The sequence below is a fragment of the Prosopis cineraria genome, unplaced genomic scaffold (genome assembly GCF_029017545.1).
Source record: "Prosopis cineraria cultivar Desert tree isolate PC_DT_omini unplaced genomic scaffold, ASM2901754v1 PC1, whole genome shotgun sequence".
Lineage (NCBI taxonomy): Eukaryota > Viridiplantae > Streptophyta > Magnoliopsida > Fabales > Fabaceae > Prosopis > Prosopis cineraria.
In genome coordinates, this window is record NW_026555332.1 from 57733217 (window position 1) to 57752949 (window position 19733).

General features: G+C 32.5%; 2 protein-coding genes, 1 non-coding gene and 1 pseudogene across 4 annotated transcripts; all 4 read left to right on the forward strand.

Moving 5' to 3' along the window:
* Positions 1-2226, forward strand: part of LOC129302877 (F-box protein PP2-B15-like) — a 2685-nt pseudogene extending 459 nt beyond the window's left edge.
* Positions 2227-11758: 9532 nt separating this feature from the next.
* LOC129292943 (F-box protein PP2-B15-like) lies at positions 11759-13063 on the forward strand. Its single transcript, XM_054930671.1, has 3 exons — positions 11759-12068; positions 12150-12268; positions 12349-13063. The coding sequence occupies exons 1-3, from the start codon at positions 11790-11792 to the stop codon at positions 12809-12811; spliced, it is 861 nt and encodes a 286-aa protein (XP_054786646.1). The 5' UTR covers positions 11759-11789; the 3' UTR covers positions 12812-13063.
* Positions 13064-17221: 4158 nt separating this feature from the next.
* On the forward strand, positions 17222-18563 carry LOC129290754 (F-box protein PP2-B15-like). 2 transcript variants are annotated; one of them, XM_054927711.1, is made up of 3 exons: positions 17222-17650; positions 17791-17909; positions 18018-18563. In XM_054927711.1, exons 1-3 carry the CDS (start codon positions 17402-17404, stop codon positions 18475-18477), a joined length of 828 nt encoding a protein of 275 aa, XP_054783686.1. In that variant the 5' UTR covers positions 17222-17401; the 3' UTR covers positions 18478-18563. The 2 variants fall into 2 exon arrangements, with proteins under 2 accessions (XP_054783686.1, XP_054783687.1); XM_054927712.1 differs by having other exon boundaries at positions 18021-18563.
* A 184-nt stretch (positions 18564-18747) lies between these two features.
* Positions 18748-18844, forward strand: LOC129297077 (small nucleolar RNA snoR69Y). The gene has a single exon (XR_008590107.1). It is a non-coding gene; the product is annotated as a small nucleolar RNA snoR69Y (small nucleolar RNA).
* Positions 18845-19733: the final 889 nt, after the last annotated feature.

The following is a 19733-nucleotide window of genomic DNA, read 5'->3' on the forward strand; positions in this document are numbered from 1 at the left end:
TTATCTAGTATTAGCTTTTTTAAGTATGGATAATGAAAACTATAATAGCAGAGGATATTTGAAATATTAAAATTTTAAATGATTAAAGTATAAAAATAATTTAAAATTATAAAAAAATATTTTTTAATCATATATATATGGTAAAAAGATAATATTTGTTTTGATTTTATTTGTAAAAAACTTTAATAGTTATTATGTTTATCATCTATCTTATTAAATATTAAGACATTTGTTAAATATCAAAGTATTTTATTATAAATAACTATTTTATTTTATTCTTTTAAAAAAATTTAATAATTATTCTGTTCGGCTTTATTATCTGTTCTCATGCTTTTCGGACAATGTCGGTATCTGATAGTAAGTAAGACACTATGATCGGGATATCTTTGGAAGCTCGGACAGAGAGAATAAACGGACACCTCGGGGGTTACACAAGGCACCTTGTGATTTCTTACAATTTCACTCGCTCCTTTTTCAATGGACCAGAATAGATCTTAGTTCCGAGGTCACTGGAAGTAATTGTAAAATTCAAATGCTTAATTATACCCGCCTAAATTTAAAATCGCAATGGTTTCGCAACAATTTTTTTTAAAAAAACAAACCATTATTAAATTAATTTCTGGAAACAAAAGTGCGAGACTCTTTAAACTCGATGCACAGATTGATTTAAATTTATTGAAGGAATGTGATTCCTGTGTTAAATTTTAATTTTTGGTTTACATGTCGTATTGTACACCGTGCAAACTCTTTTTTACTTATTAAGAAAAATTTATTTCACATTATAAACGTATATTAGTATATAGAGGATGCAGCCTGAAAAACATGCATTTTACTGCTATATATGAACCCACCGCAAAGCGTTGGGGAAGGATGATGGCGACGCAATTGGACTCAAGCTAGTGTGAAGGCCGAAAACATAATGACGAAATAAAGAGGCGGGACAGGGGAGACTGCCGCCTGGGGAGTTGCTATAAATATGGTCATCGAGGCCCCCTTCCCCATTTCCCTGTCAAGATTGCAATCTAAGTTCCCTCCTTACCTTTCTTTCACGTATATCACCACCGCTGCCTCTCATGTCTAACATCGATACCTTGCCGGAGGACTGCGTCTCTTCCATTTCTCTCCTTCAACTTCACCGGTCGACGCCTCCAGATTTTGCTTGGGTCTCCCCTCCTCCTCCGGTCCCCTGCTCTCTCCGATCTCCTCTGGCTCTCCTTCTTGCCCGACGACCAACCACATCGTCTCCAGGGCACTCGCCCCTCTCCTCTTCTCTTCCAAAAGAGACCTCTTTCACGCTCTCTCACATCCGATTCTCATTGATGGTGGCTCCAAGGTTACTCCCTCTGCTTCTTCCCTCAACTCCCTCCTTCTCTCTTTCTTTTATTAATTTTTAATTTTGTGTTGAAGAGCTTCCAGTTAGACAAGTCTTCTGCTAAGAAATCTTACATCCTTTCTGCCACGGAGTTATCTCTCACACGGGGCAACGACCCCATGGCATGGAGCTGGATACCGATGCCTGAATCAAGGTCTCGCTCGTAAAATTCTTTTTCTCACACACACATACACACACCGTCAGCTGCAGCGTTGAACTAGTAAGTCTGAAAGAGTAAAAGATGATGTTGCAGTTTCTCGGTGGTGGCTCGTCTCAGAACAGTGAGCTCGTTGGAAATTAAATGCAAAATCAGAACAGGGATTCTGACACCCAACACTTGGTACGGAGCTTATCTGATAGTGAAGGTGTTTCAAGGAGCGTACGGGTTGGACAGTGCAGCTTCGGAAGTGTTCGTTGAAGTGGGAGGCGTGGTGAAGAAGGGGGAGGCATATCTGTGCGAGAAGGACGAGAGGAAGCAGAAGACGGAGGCTCTGTTTTATGGGAACCGGAGAGAGATGTTGGAGCGGTCGTCGGCGGTGACGAAGGAAGATCGAAAATACCCGTCGAGAAGACCAGATGGGTGGACGGAGATTGAGTTAGGGGAGTTCTACAGCGGGGAAGAAGACCAAGAGGTGAAGATGAGCCTCAGGGAAGTGGGATATCAACTGAAAGCAGGGCTTGTCGTGGAAGGCATTCAGCTCAGACCAAAGCATGCTTGACCAAGACAATGTCCACGAGACCAAACGACAGATAGAATAAGCCAAACGGTGTATCCTGTATAGTATTTGCATGGGTTTTACTTTCATCCTATTTTGAATTTTCTTGTCCTGGGTCGAGCGATAACATATGGAAGAATGACCCATACATTTCAAAAAGATTAATTAATTAAAATTTTATTCTATTATAGTTGAAGAATAAATAAATTTTTTTTATTAAAATTTAAAACATAGATTATAAATTTATCTTAATAAAATTATAAAATTAAGAGTCAAACTTTTAAATTCTTAAAATTTAATTTAAATTAATTAATTTCCTTGAGATTTCTGTCATTCTCCCGTAACATATTGGTGCCTTGGTGATCGTCAATCGTAACTTCATTACATTAATGTGATGTGCACTGAAACCTGCTAGTGTAACTGTATTGTTAGGCTATTAAAATCTATTCTTCGGTCTCAGAAAATGTTTTAGGCCTTTTGTTATTTTTCCTCTTAAACATTGATGTTCATTTCATTTTTTTAAGAATGCAGTGTTGCTTATGCCTGTATAAAATATTATTGACAATTTCAATAATAATTATATTATTAATAAAAGAAGTTTTCTAAAAATTAAAATTATTTAAATCTTATTTAGTATCAACCATGTTACTTTAAAAAGAAAAACCAATTTACAGAATATGTTAAATGAATTTGTTATATTATATATTAAAAATAAAATGTTATAATTATTTGATTGTAATGATTTTAGGTGCAGGAATATTAGAAAAATGATTTGTAGATAAATAAATGACAACACAGACTATTTAAAAATTTTGACATGGAATCAAAAATTTCAACGCGTCGCGTGACTGGAACTTATCTTCATATGACTTCTCACACTATTGAGACAGATGGGACTCGTTGCTCTGTTTCAAGTCCCATCCTGTCCCACAGATATACATGGAAAAATAGAAATTCACCAATTTGCTTTGCGCATCCGGTTTCCAGAAACAGGAGGATTCATTTATTCGTGGTCCTCACGCACGCAGCATCTGGTTATTCTTATTTTTTTTTTTTTGGTGAAAGCATCTGGTTATTTATAAGATTAGCATGATTGCAAATTTGCAACTTCGAAGGTAGTGTTTGCGTATGCCTGTATAAAATAGTATTGACAATTAAATGAATGCTTGGATGACCCTGCGTTGAGGAATACTCTCCCACTAAAAAATATAATAAATTTTTAAAAAATTAAATATTTAAAAATATAAGTTATTTTTAATTAAGTTTTTAAAATATAATTATTATCTTTTTTTTAAGTATCCCTGTTGATAATGATTTTATATTTATATTAGAATATTTAATGAAGATAAATATAAAAATATAGAGTTAATTTAAAAATAAATACTTACTTCTTAAGAAATGAGTTCAGTTAAAAATACTTTATATTTTTAATGGAGTAAATAATGAGAATCAACAGTAATATAACTTTGCTCTAATCCTAGTTATTTTAGTGGCAATATTACTTTTTTTTATGGTGAGGTTAGCATTGACATAATGACGCGAGTTATATGTGTGGACGTGTGCATCTCTTTTGGCCGTGTAAAAAGGTTAAGACTTAAGAATACAATTTTAAAAAATATATAATATAAATCTTATTTTAAAAGAATAAAAAATTCAATAAATTTATAAAAAAATTAGAATACTTAACACCCCACTATTTTATATTTTAAAATATAAAATCTTATTTAAAAGTATCTTTTGAAATAAAGGTAATAACTTACTCCATATACCATCTCAGCTTCACTTAGGAAAATTTTTTGGTTGATGTTGTCCTATCCCATATTAGAATTACTGTTAATTCAAAAAAAAAATAATTACTGTTAATCATTCCTTAATTAGATCCCTTTCCAATCTCACAACTTTGGTGTAATGTGTTAATTTCTCTCATGCTTTTATGGCGGCTTTGTACAGATTCTCTTTGAGTTAATGAAATTCCCGCTTACTCAAAAAAAAAAAAAAAAAAAAACTTACTCCATAGTACAATTAAGCTAACATTTTTTCTTAAAATTACACATATTGTGTAACATCTTGATTTTTATATAATAAAGAAATTGTGGAATTTAGGTTTTGAGAAAAAAATGATAATAATAGGAATTTATATTATTTGAGGTTATTTAGAAATAATATTATGGTTAGGTATTTAATTATGAATTTAAAAATTTAAATTTAAAACCACATAAGCAATATTTAGTTAAGATATAATACATAAATAATTTTTTTTATGTATGTGTTAAAAAAAAAGAGAGAAGGTAGAAGGAACAAAAAAAGGGGGGTGGAAGGTTGTTGTTTCTAAGTCCCACATTGGTTAGATGAGGGAAGAGAAGAGGTGCCTTCATGTATAAAAAGGAGGGGGTGTGTGCATTAGGAAGCATGAGAGGCTAAGATGCAATTTAAAGAAAATTGTAACTTTGGGCCCAAAGGTTTGAATAATTAAATTCAAACCTATAGTTTTTTTTTTATATAATTTTGGGACTCACAATCCCATTTTATATTATTTTTCTCTCTTCCTCTCACGTTGCTCGGCGTTTTCTCGCAAGGGGGGATTATTTCTTTTTTCTTCAGGTATGTTCTAACTTTCCTGTTTAGATTAGCATTTAAAAATTTATTTAATTATAAAATTAATTTTATAGTTATTTTTTAAATAATATTAGCTTTCTAGTGATATGATTATTTTGTAGGATAGAGTAAATATTTTGATTAGGATTTTTTCTATAGGATAGTAATCTGATGATATGATGGATTAAAAATATAGGTTAAAACTCTTAGGGATATAATAAATATTATAGAATATTTTCTTGAGGTTGAAACTCATGTTTAAGAATTTTTGAGTTAAAATCTAGATCTATATGGTTGAATTTATGTGGAATCTGAGATGTAGGGATAAACCTATGATTATTAAATATTTATTTAAGTATGAATAGGTATTTTTGAGGTTATAGAAAGGTGATTTGAGGCTTCAGGATAATTTTAAAAATTTAATTTATTTTTGGACGAATTTTTAGAATATAGAAGGATGAAATTGTGATACTAGAAGTGATTTGAGGATAAAAAAAATAGTTTATTAGGGTACGAGAATTTTAGAAAAGAATTTGAGAAGTTAAATGAGGCATAAATCTTAAATTAGTGTTAATATGGATTATAGATCTAAGACTTTCTAACTATTTAAATTAGAGTTATTTATTTTAATGTAAAATTAATATATAGTATTGTGAAATAATTATGTAGATTATATTGACAAAGATAGTGGTGAAAAAGGAGTTGTGAAGGGGAACTTGTTATTCAAGACACAAGGTAACCATTATTAATGTGTTGTGATGAGTGTGTTTGTGAATGGTTATGTGTTGTTTTGTTGTTTGGAAAAATTATGAATTATTGAAAATAAATACTGTATATACTTGTTTGAAATTATTGCCAAGTGGGTTAAAAAATTTATTTTTGTTTATCATGATGAGATATTATTGTTCGGATATATTCCTGTTTGGATATTTGAATGATGCATGACTTGTCAGGGTATTTTAATGTATGGTGTTAATGGGAATTTCTGTTCGGTTAAGTATTACCACGTGGTAAGCCCTCATTGGACCCAATGAGTGGCGTGTCGCTTGGTCCAACTCACCTTTGGCCGGGTGATTTGGCGTCCGAGCATGGCGAAAGGAGGATATAAGGTGCAGTCATGCAAATTAAATACTTGTTCGGTTTGTTTGAAAGTATTGTTCGGTTAAATGTTTTGTGTGCCCACTTAGCAATCGCATGATTAGTTACATCCGCATGCATCATTACATATTAATTTTTGGTTACTGGGACTTTTAAGTCTCATTCCCCGTGGTTAACATTTTTACAGGAGCGAGTCCGGCCGAGAAAGCACCAGAGGTGTAACTATGATGTATGAGACACCATCTTTTACGTTGCCTCTTATTTTAGATTATACAATGTATCTTGTGCCAACTTAGGACATATCTTTTTTTGTGAAGCATGTAAACTCTAATCTTTTTTATTAAAAGTATTTATATGACCAAGAGGATTATATCTGTCCCTCTTGATTTATGATCTGATTTGAATATCATGACATGAGGATCCTGTCTGTCTCTCATGGTTCTAATTTCTTTTTTTGAGATATTTTAAGACCTGTGGTATATTGTCTTGGATGTATCATGGTAAGAAAATTTTCTACCATGATAATGGTTTTAATAATTTGCGAAAAATCGGTTTGTATTTTTTGAGGGTGTTACATATTGTGCACCGGGGAAGCATCGCTTAAAGTTCGATTGTCACTGCACATGATCCAGCAATACGCTCTAATTGGTGGGTCATTCAGGGTCCTTAATGATGAGTTTTATACTAATGTACCCAAGCTTTTGTATATGCAACTCGTCGTAGTTATCGTGGAAGTCACGATTCAACAATGATCTACAGTTGTTAAAATGTAAATCTTATGAGAAATAGATAAAAAAATTCTAAATGACTGCAATTTAATTTAAAATAAATGTACAAATTTGGCCCTCAATTATTTTTCACAGCATTGGATAACTTATGTTATAAAATGATGTTAAATAAATTATTAATTTTAAAAAACGGAACATCTAGTGGCCTCCATTATTTTTGTCTATTTTATTGACATTATTATCATGAATGTTATTAAATAAAAATTTTTTGAACTTCTCCTTCTCAAGTCGAAACTAAAAACAAAAGCAAAAAAATTAAAGAAATTGACACATTATAAGGCTTATAAATATAAAAATAAATTACGTTTGATTAAAATTGATAGAAAAATACTGAATAGTCCTTTTTTTATTATAGAGGTTATTTAGTGTCCCTTGAAAAGAATAACAGTACATTCCTACAATCATAGTCATTCTCTAATTTAACTAGCTAATTATTTTAAGATAATCTCTATTAAATGCTATCAGTTTATCAAAAGCTCTCTGTTCCAGTGCCATAATACTAGTCATTTCCGTTTTTGGTGAACGCGAAAATGATGCTGCAATTTAGCTAGAAAATATATACGGAGGTTGAAGTTTCCTTAAAACACTGCTTAGGCATTGTTATTTTTGAATCTAAAGCATTTTAAGAAATTCGGGGTCATAATCTAAATGAAGCTAGATAGGAAGTGCAAGCGCATCCTAACCACATTAATATTGGGAATTGGGAAAATGGAAGAACCGAAGATATGGCATCAGTACCCATCGAGATAGCGTACTACAGCGGCAACCCTTTGCCGGAGTTTGGTGTGCAAAACCAATTCCATGAAAAATAGGCTCAAAAATCAAGATTCCAAATTCATAAACCCACACGCTTTTTGACACGGGAATTGGGGAGGGGGATCTCTCATGGTCTCTCCTTCTTGCGGATTAATATTGCTGAAACAGATGTGGGATTCGCCAAGATTTCATTTGTAAGAGGAAGAAGTGGAATGAAGCTGCTCTCTGGTAAAAGAAAATGAACAGAAGCACTCCGCGGGGAATTCAAAGCTCGGTTTCACGGCCATCGTTGCAGCCTCCAGTTAACTCGATATGTTTTGTTTGTTTTAAGAAAAATGTCAATCAAGGATAACTGGACCATATTTATATCAATCAATAATTAATAAATTTTAAAATTTCATTGCAGTTCATCTGTCCCTGACCGACATTGATTTTTTCATGCATGATGATCAAATTATTTCTAAAACATACTTAAAAAAGTCATCTCAGTGTCGTCAGCGCCGGTCATTGGGGTGGGTTTCGATGCTGGTAACACTTTTTTATTGAATTGGTAAAGGTGAATGAGGAAGTTTGATCTCACAACTTTGGCCATTAAAAAAAAAATTGATGGCTATCAAGACACCAAACTTATTTAATTATATATGATAATATATATATATCAATTCAAGGTTTTAAAGTACTTCTATATTATAACATAACAGTACATTATTAATTTTAAAACGGTACTTATTATTTTATTAATATTATTTATTAATTTAATATGATTAATTATAAATTCAGAGTTTTAAAATTTTACACATTTTACTTGTTAAAATCTAAATGTATTATTGTTAATAATGAAATAGTTATTGTTAAAATGTGAATGAATACTTATTGATAAATGACTAATACTTATATAACTAAGTCTATTATATTAGCTTTTTGTCAAAACTTAAATGGATTGTTGTTAATTTTAAAAGAGTTGTTGTTAAAATTTAAATAGATACTTATTGATGGAGGGTTAATACTTCTATAATTAAGCCAATCTTATCCCTTTTTTAAAATTGCAAAAGCTCCAATTACTTGCTATTGATATTTTCCCTTGTTTTTAACTTTTACTTTCTCTCTTTCTGTATATAAGATAAAAAAAATTATATCACACAATTTAAAAAAATTAATTAACTATAATAATTATGTAAAAAAATAAAAGAATTGAACTAAAATGCTTTATGTTAATCAACATAAACATTCATTAATTATTTTTTATTAATATAAATTATGAGAGATAATTTAAAAAATATAAAATAAATGTTTATTGAAATATATAATTTTATTTATATAAAAAAATAAATAAAAAGTAATAGTTTTTTTTTTTTACAAAACGGAATTGTATATGATAATTTGTCAAATCATACTCGATGCATTTTAAAAAAAAGGAAATCTTGATTCGGATTTTGAGTTCCAGTAAAAGCATCAGTATCAGTATAATTTTTTTAATTCTGCGGCGAACATGAGACGAGAAATTTGAAATATCCAAATTTTAAATTGGAAAAATGTATGAAACTCTGGGAGAGGCCGCCTGCCATTTGGTAAACATAGGCGGTGCCAAGTGGGGTTCCTCCATTTTCAAATAGCGATAATTTATTTTATTTTAATCATAAATTTAATGAATGATTATGATGGATAAAAAAAAAAAAAAGGAGATAAAGTGAGTGGAGAGGCCCTCTCCCAACCGTGACTCGAGCACATTACCAGGTGTGATCACGCCAATTGGATTGAAATCTTGGTAAAGATCAACATGTCCATGGCCACGTGCTATTTGGCAAACACAGCCTTGCACACGCTTTTCTTTTTCTTTTTCTGTTTTCTTTTTGGTTTTGAATTTGGAGGCAATTTGACTTTCCATTTATATTAAAAAAAACTATTTATCACAAAACTACACTTTTAACAATATTTATCTAGGTACTATAAATTAAAATTTAGTTTGATGAACACCAAGTTTCAAAATTTTTCTTGTTAGAAATATGCACAGAACTTTTATTTGATTTTTTAAAAAAAATCAAATATTTATCCCATCTTCTCTATCTTCAATCAAAATTTTTTTGTCAGACATTTATCAAGCCCAATTTTATTTAATTTAAAAAAATTAAATATTCATATCATCCTCTCTCTCCTCAATTAAGTTCTAATCAATTATTTGAGCAAAATTTAAACCATGCAATCCTTATTTTAACATCATTAGCTCCGTTAAAAATTAAAGAATCAATTAAAATTAAAATGTTAATATCTAATACAACATTAGATGCTTGGATTAACCAATTAAATCACTGTGAATCTCTAAAATTGTCAAACAAAATGCTGCGAGTGATACTAAGTCATCATAGGTCAAAATAATAAAATTGTTATCACATTTTAGGCTATGTCATAACTGATACTAAATTACTGTAAATCCTTAAAAATGTGAATTGAAATATTATGAATGAGACTGAGTCATTGTATCATCTCTATTTTTACTCCTTGAATGTAAATGAAAAAGTTTATAATCATATAAATATTAAAGAAATTATGTTTAGTAAAATACACTAGTAGAGTTTAATTTTTAAGATGTTAATGGAGCACTACAAAGATTATATAATGTGTGTGGGGGGGGGGGGGTTATATATTACTCTTCTAGTCTTCTATATTAGTCACTTTCTATGAGTGTAATCTAATTCACTTTATAAGCTACTAACTAATGAGATTGTTTGCTTCAAATTAAAATTCTCAAATTACCTTTGAAAGGTAAGAGAGAGAAATATAGAAAAAATAATATTATATTATTTGTTTTTTTTATTTTTACTCGAGAGTTATATATAAAACTTTACTTACTTTTATTCTTTATACTTTTATTACATTAGTATTAATAAGATTGATAAAAAATAATTTATAAATAGAATCAGAGAGAGTATTAATTATTGAAAAGAAAAGAAGGAAGAAGATTGAACAAAAACAAAGAGAAAACAAAGAATAGATACATAACGTAAAGCCCACTAACTTATCTTATTATTTTCAATCCTATTTTTTCTTCTCACACATCACTTCCTTTTTCTTTCCTTTTGTCTTCCTCTAGCACGGCGCACGGTGAGAAATTGAGACAAAAGGCGAGCAAAATTTTAAAGATAGGGCTCTATAATAAGATATTCCAAGTATGATCTCAAGCTTTTTTAGACTATATAAATATTTTAAATATTTTTTTAATCACATACTCTCTTTAGTTTTTAATTCACTGATGATAGAAAACTTAGGGTTTGATATAATTTGAGTTTTTAGAGATTTTAATTTATTATTTAATTTTTAACTGAGTTAATGATGTTGAAATAAGAATTGCATTGTTTATATTTTACCTAAACAAGAGAAGAAGTGACGGATATTTGATTTTTTTAAGTTAAAGTACATCTCTAACAAAAAAATTTTTGAAACTCAGTATTAATCAAATTGAATGTTAATTTATAGTATTTAGATAAATATTATTAAAAGTGCAATATTGTGATAAATATTTTTTTTATAACATAAAGGTCAATTTATCATTTGAAATATATTGTCAGGTATTGGCCATAATAAAAAAAAAGGTTATGACCACTGAACAGAAAAACTTTTGAAAGAGTTACTGTCCACTAAACTCAAATTTTACTCAATCCAACAATTTAATAGTCATATATTTTTTTATTAAAAAATATAAAGTATTTTTGGAGGACTGAATATTAAAAAAATATAAAATATTTTTAATCTTTTAAAATGTAATTATTATTTTTTATAAAGTGTTCATATTGAATATATTACTTTATATTTTTTAAGATAAAAGATTCTATTAAATAAGAATAAATATAAAAAGATAGAATTAGTTTAAAGTTAAGTAATTATTTTATTGAAATAAGATTTAATTAAATATACTTTATATTAAAAAAATAAAAAATAACTTATTTAAGGTACAGCAGGCCATTACATTTTGAGCATATTCTTCAAGTGAAACTTGAAGATTGATTCGCCACTTGATTAATAATCAAGCCCACTACTAGACTCAATCTCATATTTTCAAAAAGAAAAAAAAAAAGACATTAGCAATCAATGATGACAATAATAAGCCCAACGGAGAGAAGTACACAACATGATATGCCGCCTTTTAACTCGTATTTCAATTTTCAAATAATCTGCTCGACTCTCTCGCCCTCATTCTAACCACATCCCGTCGTCATCTCAATTCTCACGCCATTATTCCAAGTTAAACAAAATCATTTACCTCAGGCCCGAGAATTGGTTTCCCTTGCGATCTCATGTGATGATATCAATTGGACTGAAATTGTGAAACGATGACTGATGATGTGACGCCCATGGCCACATGATCTGACGGCCAAAAATAGAATGACAAAAGGAGGATGGGCGAGTGGAGATTAGAGTTGGCTATATATGTAAGCCCCGCGACGTTTTTTTCAGCTCCTCGTCCATATCATGTCTGCTACTACTCCCATTCCTTCCAACATCGATACCTTGCCGGAGGACTGCGTCTCCGCCATTCTCTCCTTCACTTCTCCGGCCGATGCCTCCAGATTTTGCTCGGTCTCCTCCTCCCTCCGGTCCCCTGCTCTTTCCGATCTCCTCTGGCTCTCCTTCTTGCCCGATGACTACCCCAACATCCTTTCCAGGGCGGTCACCCCTCTCCTCTTCTCTTCCAAAAGAGACCTCTTTTACGCTCTTTCCCGTCCGATTCTCATTGATGGTGGCTCCAAGGTAAACCCCTGCGCCTTCTTTCGATTCCCTATCCGTTTCTCTTTCCTTTCTAATTTTCCAATTTCCAATTTCGTTTCGCAGAGCTTCCAATTAGACAAGTCTTCTGGTGAAAAATCTTACATCCTGTCTGCTACGGAGTTATCTGTGACGTGGGGCAACGACCCCCTGTTATGGAGCTGGACACCCATGCCCGAATCAAGGTTTCGCTCTTGTAAAATTCTCCGTTGAACTGTTGATAGTTAAGTCTGAGGGGGAAACAATTAAATGAATGATTTTTCAGGTTCTCGGTGGTTGCTCATCTCAGAACAGTGAGCTGGTTGGAAATTAAGTGCACAATCAGAACTGGGATTCTGACACCCAGCACCTGGTACGGAGCTTATCTGATAATGAAGGTGTCTCGTCGAGCGTACGGGCTTGACCGTGCAGCTTCTGAAGTTTCAGTCGAGGTGGGAAACGTGGTGAAGAAGGGGAAGGCATATCTGTGCGACAGAGACGAGAGGAAGCAGAAAATGGAGGCTCTGTTTTATGGGAGCCGGAGAGAGATGTTGAGGGAGTCGTCGGAGACGGAAGAAGATGAGAAATTTCCGTCGAGAAGGGAAGATGGTTGGATGGAGATTGAGTTGGGGGAGTTTTACAGTGGGGAAGAAGATCAGGACGTGAAGGTGAGTCTGATGGAAGTGGGCTATCAATTGAAAGCAGGGCTTATCCTGGAAGGCGTTGAACTCAGACCAAACCATGTTTGATCAGAACCACAGCTACAAAACCCAGACGTCACGTGAGAATAAGTCTGGTAGTTTGACAGTCAGGCTCAGGCCACATCTTTCATGTGTTTGGCATTGGAGTAGTTATTTTGATATGATCTCAGTTTATTGAGGGTATTAGCTTAATCAAAGCTCCCCTTTTATTTCATTTTTTTTAATTGATTTATTGATTATTGATATCCTGTCCTTCAACGGCTAACCGTAATGATGTCATCATAAAAACATTAATTGCTACTGTTATAATGTTATATAAATATAATTACATGTCTTTTTAAGCAATAGAGTGTAACAGAAGAACAACAGAAGCCCACACCGATAATAATAATATAAATTTACTAGAAAGCAAATATGAAAACCATTATTAATAAAATGGAATAGTGTGATAAGTCATGCTCAGGCCTTATTATCTGAGAATTTTATAAAGGAATATTGTATTTAGTCATTGTATGAGAACTGTTGTGGAATTGATTGGATAATAAATTATGACTTGTTTTATCAACATTAACTAAACAAAAAAAAAATCTGACGAGATGATTTAGACGGGAAAAGAGTGCGAGATAGATTCTTATGAACATTAATATTAGATGCTGATATTCTTTGTGCCTTAATAAATTGATGCATTGCATGCATCCTTGAGAAAATGCGAATTTAATAAACGCATGCAAATTAACATACAACTACCATTTAAAAGACGACAGCTTTTTTAAAAAAGGCTCTAGTCCGCTAGGTTGAAAAGGCTTGGCGTCATGTAAGAACAAGGACATCACTATCAATGAATGTACCCGAATCCAATGAAAGAAAAAGAACAGATCGAGAGGCAGAATTATGCATAGAACCCCAATTTGCCACCGAAGGAAACACGAGGGACGAAACGTGCACCTCACTGCGGCAGGAACCAGAATGAGGGGCACCGAATCAGCCATGCACCGACGCGGCCAACAAGACAACTTGGCCTACTTAAACAGCCCTGTCAGAAATGTCTTTAACATTTCCTAGCTTCATTCTAGTGGAAGCGTGATGTGATATATAATTAATTAGATTTAAAATTTTTAATTTATTATAATGATATTTAAGATTTGATTTGAATAACTACTCTTCCGTTAAAAAATATAAGACATTTTATAAAGGGTTGAATGTTTAAAAATATAAAATATTTTTAATTTTTTGAGACGTAATCATTGCTTTTTTTAAAAAAAATATTCCTATTGACAATGACTTTATATTTATGATGGGTTATTTAAGAATGATTAATATAAAAAGATAGAATTAATTTAAAAATAAGTAATTACTTTATTAGAGGGTTAGATTCAATTAAAAATATTTTACATTTTTGAACAGAGAGAGTATAATTTTTTAAATTAGTAAATTATTTTTTAAATTATATTTAGAATAGTTATGTTTAATTACTACGATTTATAAAATTATTATACTTTTGATATATTTGTTTTATACATTTTTTAAATAAATAAGAATTAATATGAATATATTTCTTCAAAGTCAGCCCTGAGCCCTGCCTGTTCAGGATGCGCCTTCAAGACTTCCCACGTCGGCTCCCCGCCATCTCAAATATACCGGACTCAGTTGACTAATCCCCATGTATTCCAAAAGCTATTAGTTAAATTAGTCATTTTTCCATTGTTATGTGTTGACTTTTAGAAAATATCATCATTTTTCTTGAATATCTTATCTTCTTCTTCTTCCTTTTCCACACGGAGGGGAGCCGGGCACATACATTTCGCACATGCCTAGCACGCGACGCACAACAATTTCACACGCGCAAATATCCCCACTTTAACAGCATAGGAATTTGACCATGTTATGAATATATTGCATTCAAAGCTGTATTGCACACAATTTTGAGTTTACATAAACAAATAAAATACTCATTCATTTTAAATTATAAGATTGGTGTTTCATTAAATAAGTTTATTTCAATTTTACTATTTCTCTATCTATTTAATTTCTACCTTTCTCTCTTTTTGATATATTAAATAAAAAATATTTTTAAAAGTTTATATTTTTATTTAAAAATAATATTTTAGTATATTTAATAAGATTTATTAACATGTGATTTTTTTTAAATACCTTATAATTTAGAATGAAAGTAGTAGTTGCTAGTTACTGATAATTGCATTGTCCTCATCAAAATAACTAAATAAGCATGTCAAATATATATTTTCACATTTATAATCAAAATGTCAAGGAAATTTGCCTAGATCTACAATTTAGCGTCGAAAAAAAACCATGATAAGCTTTTTCATTGAAATTTACGCAAACGAATATTCAAAATTGGATGGAATTTAGCTACTCGTGAGTTCAATATGTAGATTTGTTAATTTAGGGGGAATTTTGAGATGGAAATTATTCGTGGTTATTTGGATGTGTAGATGCAACGGATGTTTGAAGGAGAACAGTTTGGTTAATGGTACAAGCGTACACACAGTTGCAGACGTACAAAAAAGTGGAGGCGAGTAAGATCCAAAATCCCAAACGCAAAGCAATATAAGAGGTAGAGTGAAGAAGCTTTAGTTTTTGTGTTCATTGACTTCTTTTTCTTCCACTTAACCCTATTTATAATGCTCTTTCAATGTCGTTGTGTCCACAAAACAAGGAGGTTAGATGCTTGTGCTGAAATATCCGCTCTTACTTGGCACAGACTTGCAACATTCGAGGCACATCGAGCAATGGTCCGACGCCCAAATAATGGTATTTCTGATTAAGTCATTCTGAATTTTGCTAGCCACATCTTTTTCACAATCCAACAGTTACTTAGTCAATGAGTTTTCTTTTAAACAAACCGAGCTTTACTTCACTTGATGATTTATTGGGCATAACTCTTCATTTGTCAGGGTCAAACGCTTTGTTTCCTGTTATTTTAGACTTTAATTAAATGTCACCTGATTTTGGGCTCTGCCAGAAACCACATATAATTGATGTTGGAAGAGTGTAACCGGAATATTAAGAAACGAAGGCTTGAGATCTAATGCATATAAAATCGAAGGGTTTGTAATATCTCAAAGAGATGGGCAGAGGATATAAACGCATTGCCAGCATTGGTCCAAATTCTTGAAAGGTGGCTGTTCGATAAAGTAGTTCACATGAAAACGATCAAATTGAAAGTTTCTGGTTGCAATACTCAAGCTGACAACCCAAGAAGTAATATTTTTTTATTAACTAAACTTCCGGGGGCAACAATTTCACTTGTTGTCCCAGAATTTTGAATACTTATATTAGATTCCCATACACCAATAATGCACCGAGCCAGGGATATTACTTTATGTGGAATTTTTATAATATTTTTTCTGTCTTAAATTATAAAATACTTATAAAAAAATTAATGTCTCAAAATATAATATAGTTTGACAATAATCAAGATTTATTAATGATATTTTTCTTGTATTACTCTTCACATATATTCTTTCTTTAATACTCCTTCACAAATGTAATATCAAATGAAGAGTATTTTTAAAAATTTTTATTTTTATTTTTAAAAAGAAAGGTTGTAAATTGTATCTAATATGCACTATTGGTATGTATAATTTTATCTAAACATATCTTATGAATTGGGATGGAGGAAATAACTCAATTTTGTTGGCCATTAAATTACTCCCTCCGGTCCTATTTATAATATGTCTTCTAAAAGTAATTTTTTGTCCAAGATGTAGGATACTTATGATAATTAAATCACTTTTTTAATTTTATCTTTTTTTATTAACGTAAAAATATTTAATGTAATTGTACCATTATTTAAAGGTAAAAATAAAAATACATCTTATTTTTTTATAATATCAAAAAAATAACTTTTTTAAAATACGTAAAACGATTGAAAGTGCTTTATAATAAAAATTAAAAATGATATATTAAATAAACACATTTGGGGATACTTTTTGGCCCTTACACATTAATGCAAGTGCAAAGGGAGACATGCATATTTTTTTTATACTCCATTTTAAATTATAAGACACCTTTTTAGAGTAAGACACTTTGATAATATTATTAAGGTTTTATTAAATAAATTTATTTTAATATTATTCTTTCTCTTTCTTTATTTAAGTTTCACAAGTCTCTCTTTTTAAATATCATAAGAAAGATATTTTTTAAAGTTTATATATTTGTTTTGAAAAAATAAAGTTGTTAAGTAAATTTAATAACTTTTAGTGGTATGTTAGATTTCGCAAATATCTCATGATTTGGGAAGAAATGAGTAATAAAAAGCAGCTTAAAATAAGCGCCAAAATTCAATTCCTTCACGATGGATAATCCTGAGTGCCTTGGAGACATGACAATTTTAGGATCAGTGAATTAAAATAACTTCTTCGCCAGTAATAATCAATCATTATCCATAATTTGAAGTTTCACAGGCTTTGTGAGCAGTGTGTGAGAACGACATTAGCCCTAAAAGGAATGACCTGCAAATGTTCTCATAGATGTGCTCATGCGTATGCCTCATGTCGACATATTAGCGGATACGGGAATGTTAGGATCAGATCCCACAAGCACACAGGTCAAGTATAAAATAGAACTTTTCACCTGTTTGCCATCTCAAAAATTGACCGGTCTGTATTGTATCCCATGGAAATTCTGCCCGATGATTGTTTAGCGCACATTTTTTCGTTGACGTCTCCTCGAGACGTAGGCCAATCCTCTGTTATTTCTTCCACGGCGCGCTCGATGGCGAATTCAGATATTATCTGGGAGAAGTTCTTACCACCCAACTATCATGAGATTCTCTCCAGGCTGGTCGCTCCTTTGATCTATTCCTCGAAGAAAGACTTGTTTCTCAGTTTAAGTAAACCACTTCCAATTGATCAGGGTAACAAGGTAACGCAATCTTCCTCAAATAAAAATAGCAAGCAATTCTGCCAACCGAATTAATCTCGATTTAAAGAGAAAATGCCGAGTTTATATTTGTATCAATATGACCTTATTAACGGAATATTGACAAGTTGTTGGTGAAACAGATGTTCTCAATAGAGAAATCAACCGGTAAAATATGCTACGTGTTGAGCGCGAGAGAGCTTTCAATTGCGTGGGGAAGCAGCCCACTCTACTGGTCCTGGAAACCTTTTCAACCCTCGAGGTTTGTACTTTCTCAGATCTGAGCCAAGCTCAGTCCCAAAGTTATGCCTGAATTTTAAAAACCAGAAAGCTTAGGGAGCGATGCTTATCATTTGGAAAATGCATGCAGCAGATTTGCAGAAGTGGCTGAACTGAGAACCATATGCTGGCTGGAAATCAGGGGGAGCATCGACGCCCGAATGCTATCTCCGAGAACGATATACGGAGCGTATCTGATAGTGAAAGTGGCGGATCGCGCGTATGGATTAGACTCGCTGCCATCGGAGGTGTCGGTGGAGGTTGGTAATTTCAAGTCAAGAGGGAGCGTTTATGTACGATGGCCTTTGAAGGAGAAGGAGGCAAGAAACTGCCAGAGAACAATATCGTCAACCTCGAGAGATGGGAAATGGCCTTGTAAGCGAGAAGACGAGTGGCTGGAGATCGAGTTGGGCTGCTTCTTCAACGGAGGAGGAGGAGATAATGAGGTCAGGATGTGCCTCAAGGAGGTCAAAGGCGTCCATTTGAAAGCCGGCCTTATTGTTGAGGGTATTGAAATTAGGCCGGTTCCATTGGACCAGGCCTTCACTTAAGCACTTATCGGGCTTTCTCTTTGTTTTCAGTCAAACCCTAACCCTAGCCCTTCTCTATAAATACCAGATTTTCCGTTTACATGTCACTCCGCTCTTAACTTGTTCCTTCTTCAACGCCCCCCGTGTCCTCGATCTTTTTTTTTTTCTTTGTTTTTTTTTACCCCCTTCTTGTTTTCGGGTTTAATGAGACGGAGTCATGTAATGGGAGCAATCTGTTGATGCGTATGGGTGTGATAACGTTATTTGAGTGACTTGCGTTGATTTGAATTTGCAAATTGCGATGAGGATATTTGTGTTTCCCAGCTCACTACGAGGCCTTTTTCTCAAGGTCTGGGAGTATAACTTCTCACATCTACCTGAGCTTTCCTGACTCGGTTCTATTTCTATTATTCTGGAATTTTTTTTTTTGACCTGGTATTATTTTGGAATTGCTATCTTTTAAACCGTAACCCTTTCACAATGAAATAAATTATATACATAGACAGACCGGTGTGTTCCGTCACGCATGGTGGAATCGTAAATGACAATGACTGTAAGCGACAGCAATTGTTACGTTAGACTGGAAACTAAAACATATTGAGTGTTCGGGTCACTAAACTCCTTAGGCCCTGTTGGTTCAAAAAAAAGGGAAAGGAAGGGAAGGGGAGGAGATAGAGGGAAAGGGAGGTGAGGGGAGAAGAGGAGAAGGAAAGGAGAGAGGGGCATCTCCTCAAATTGGACTCCCCTCCACATTAGTCGTCACCAAACAAGAGGGAAGAGAAATTTTTTTTAAAATTTTTTCTTCTCTCCTTTCCAATCAAACATGATTTTAATCTCTCCCTTTCTTCTTTCACCTATGTGGAGCATGACTAAATGAGGCACGCTCATCTCAACATATAGAGAAAATTGTACATCTATTTTTATTGGCTCCACCGAAGTGATGCATGCCTTTTATTTTATTGTGTGTATATATATATATTGTGCTCTTTTTTTTAAAAAATAATTGTGAGAATAATCACTAAATTCCTTAGGCTCTGTTGGTTCAAGGAAAGGAAAAAGAAGAGAAAGGGAGAAGATGGAGGAAAAGAGAGGTGAAGTGAGGTGAAGGGAGGAGAGAGGGGCATCCCCTCAAATTGGAGGAGCGGTTTTGAAAGAGACCCAACCAAATAGGATCTTAATCTCTTCCTTTTTCCTTTCACCTACTTGAAGCATGACTGAATGAGGCACGCTCACGTCAACATACTAGAGAAAATTGCACATTTATTTTTATTGGCTCC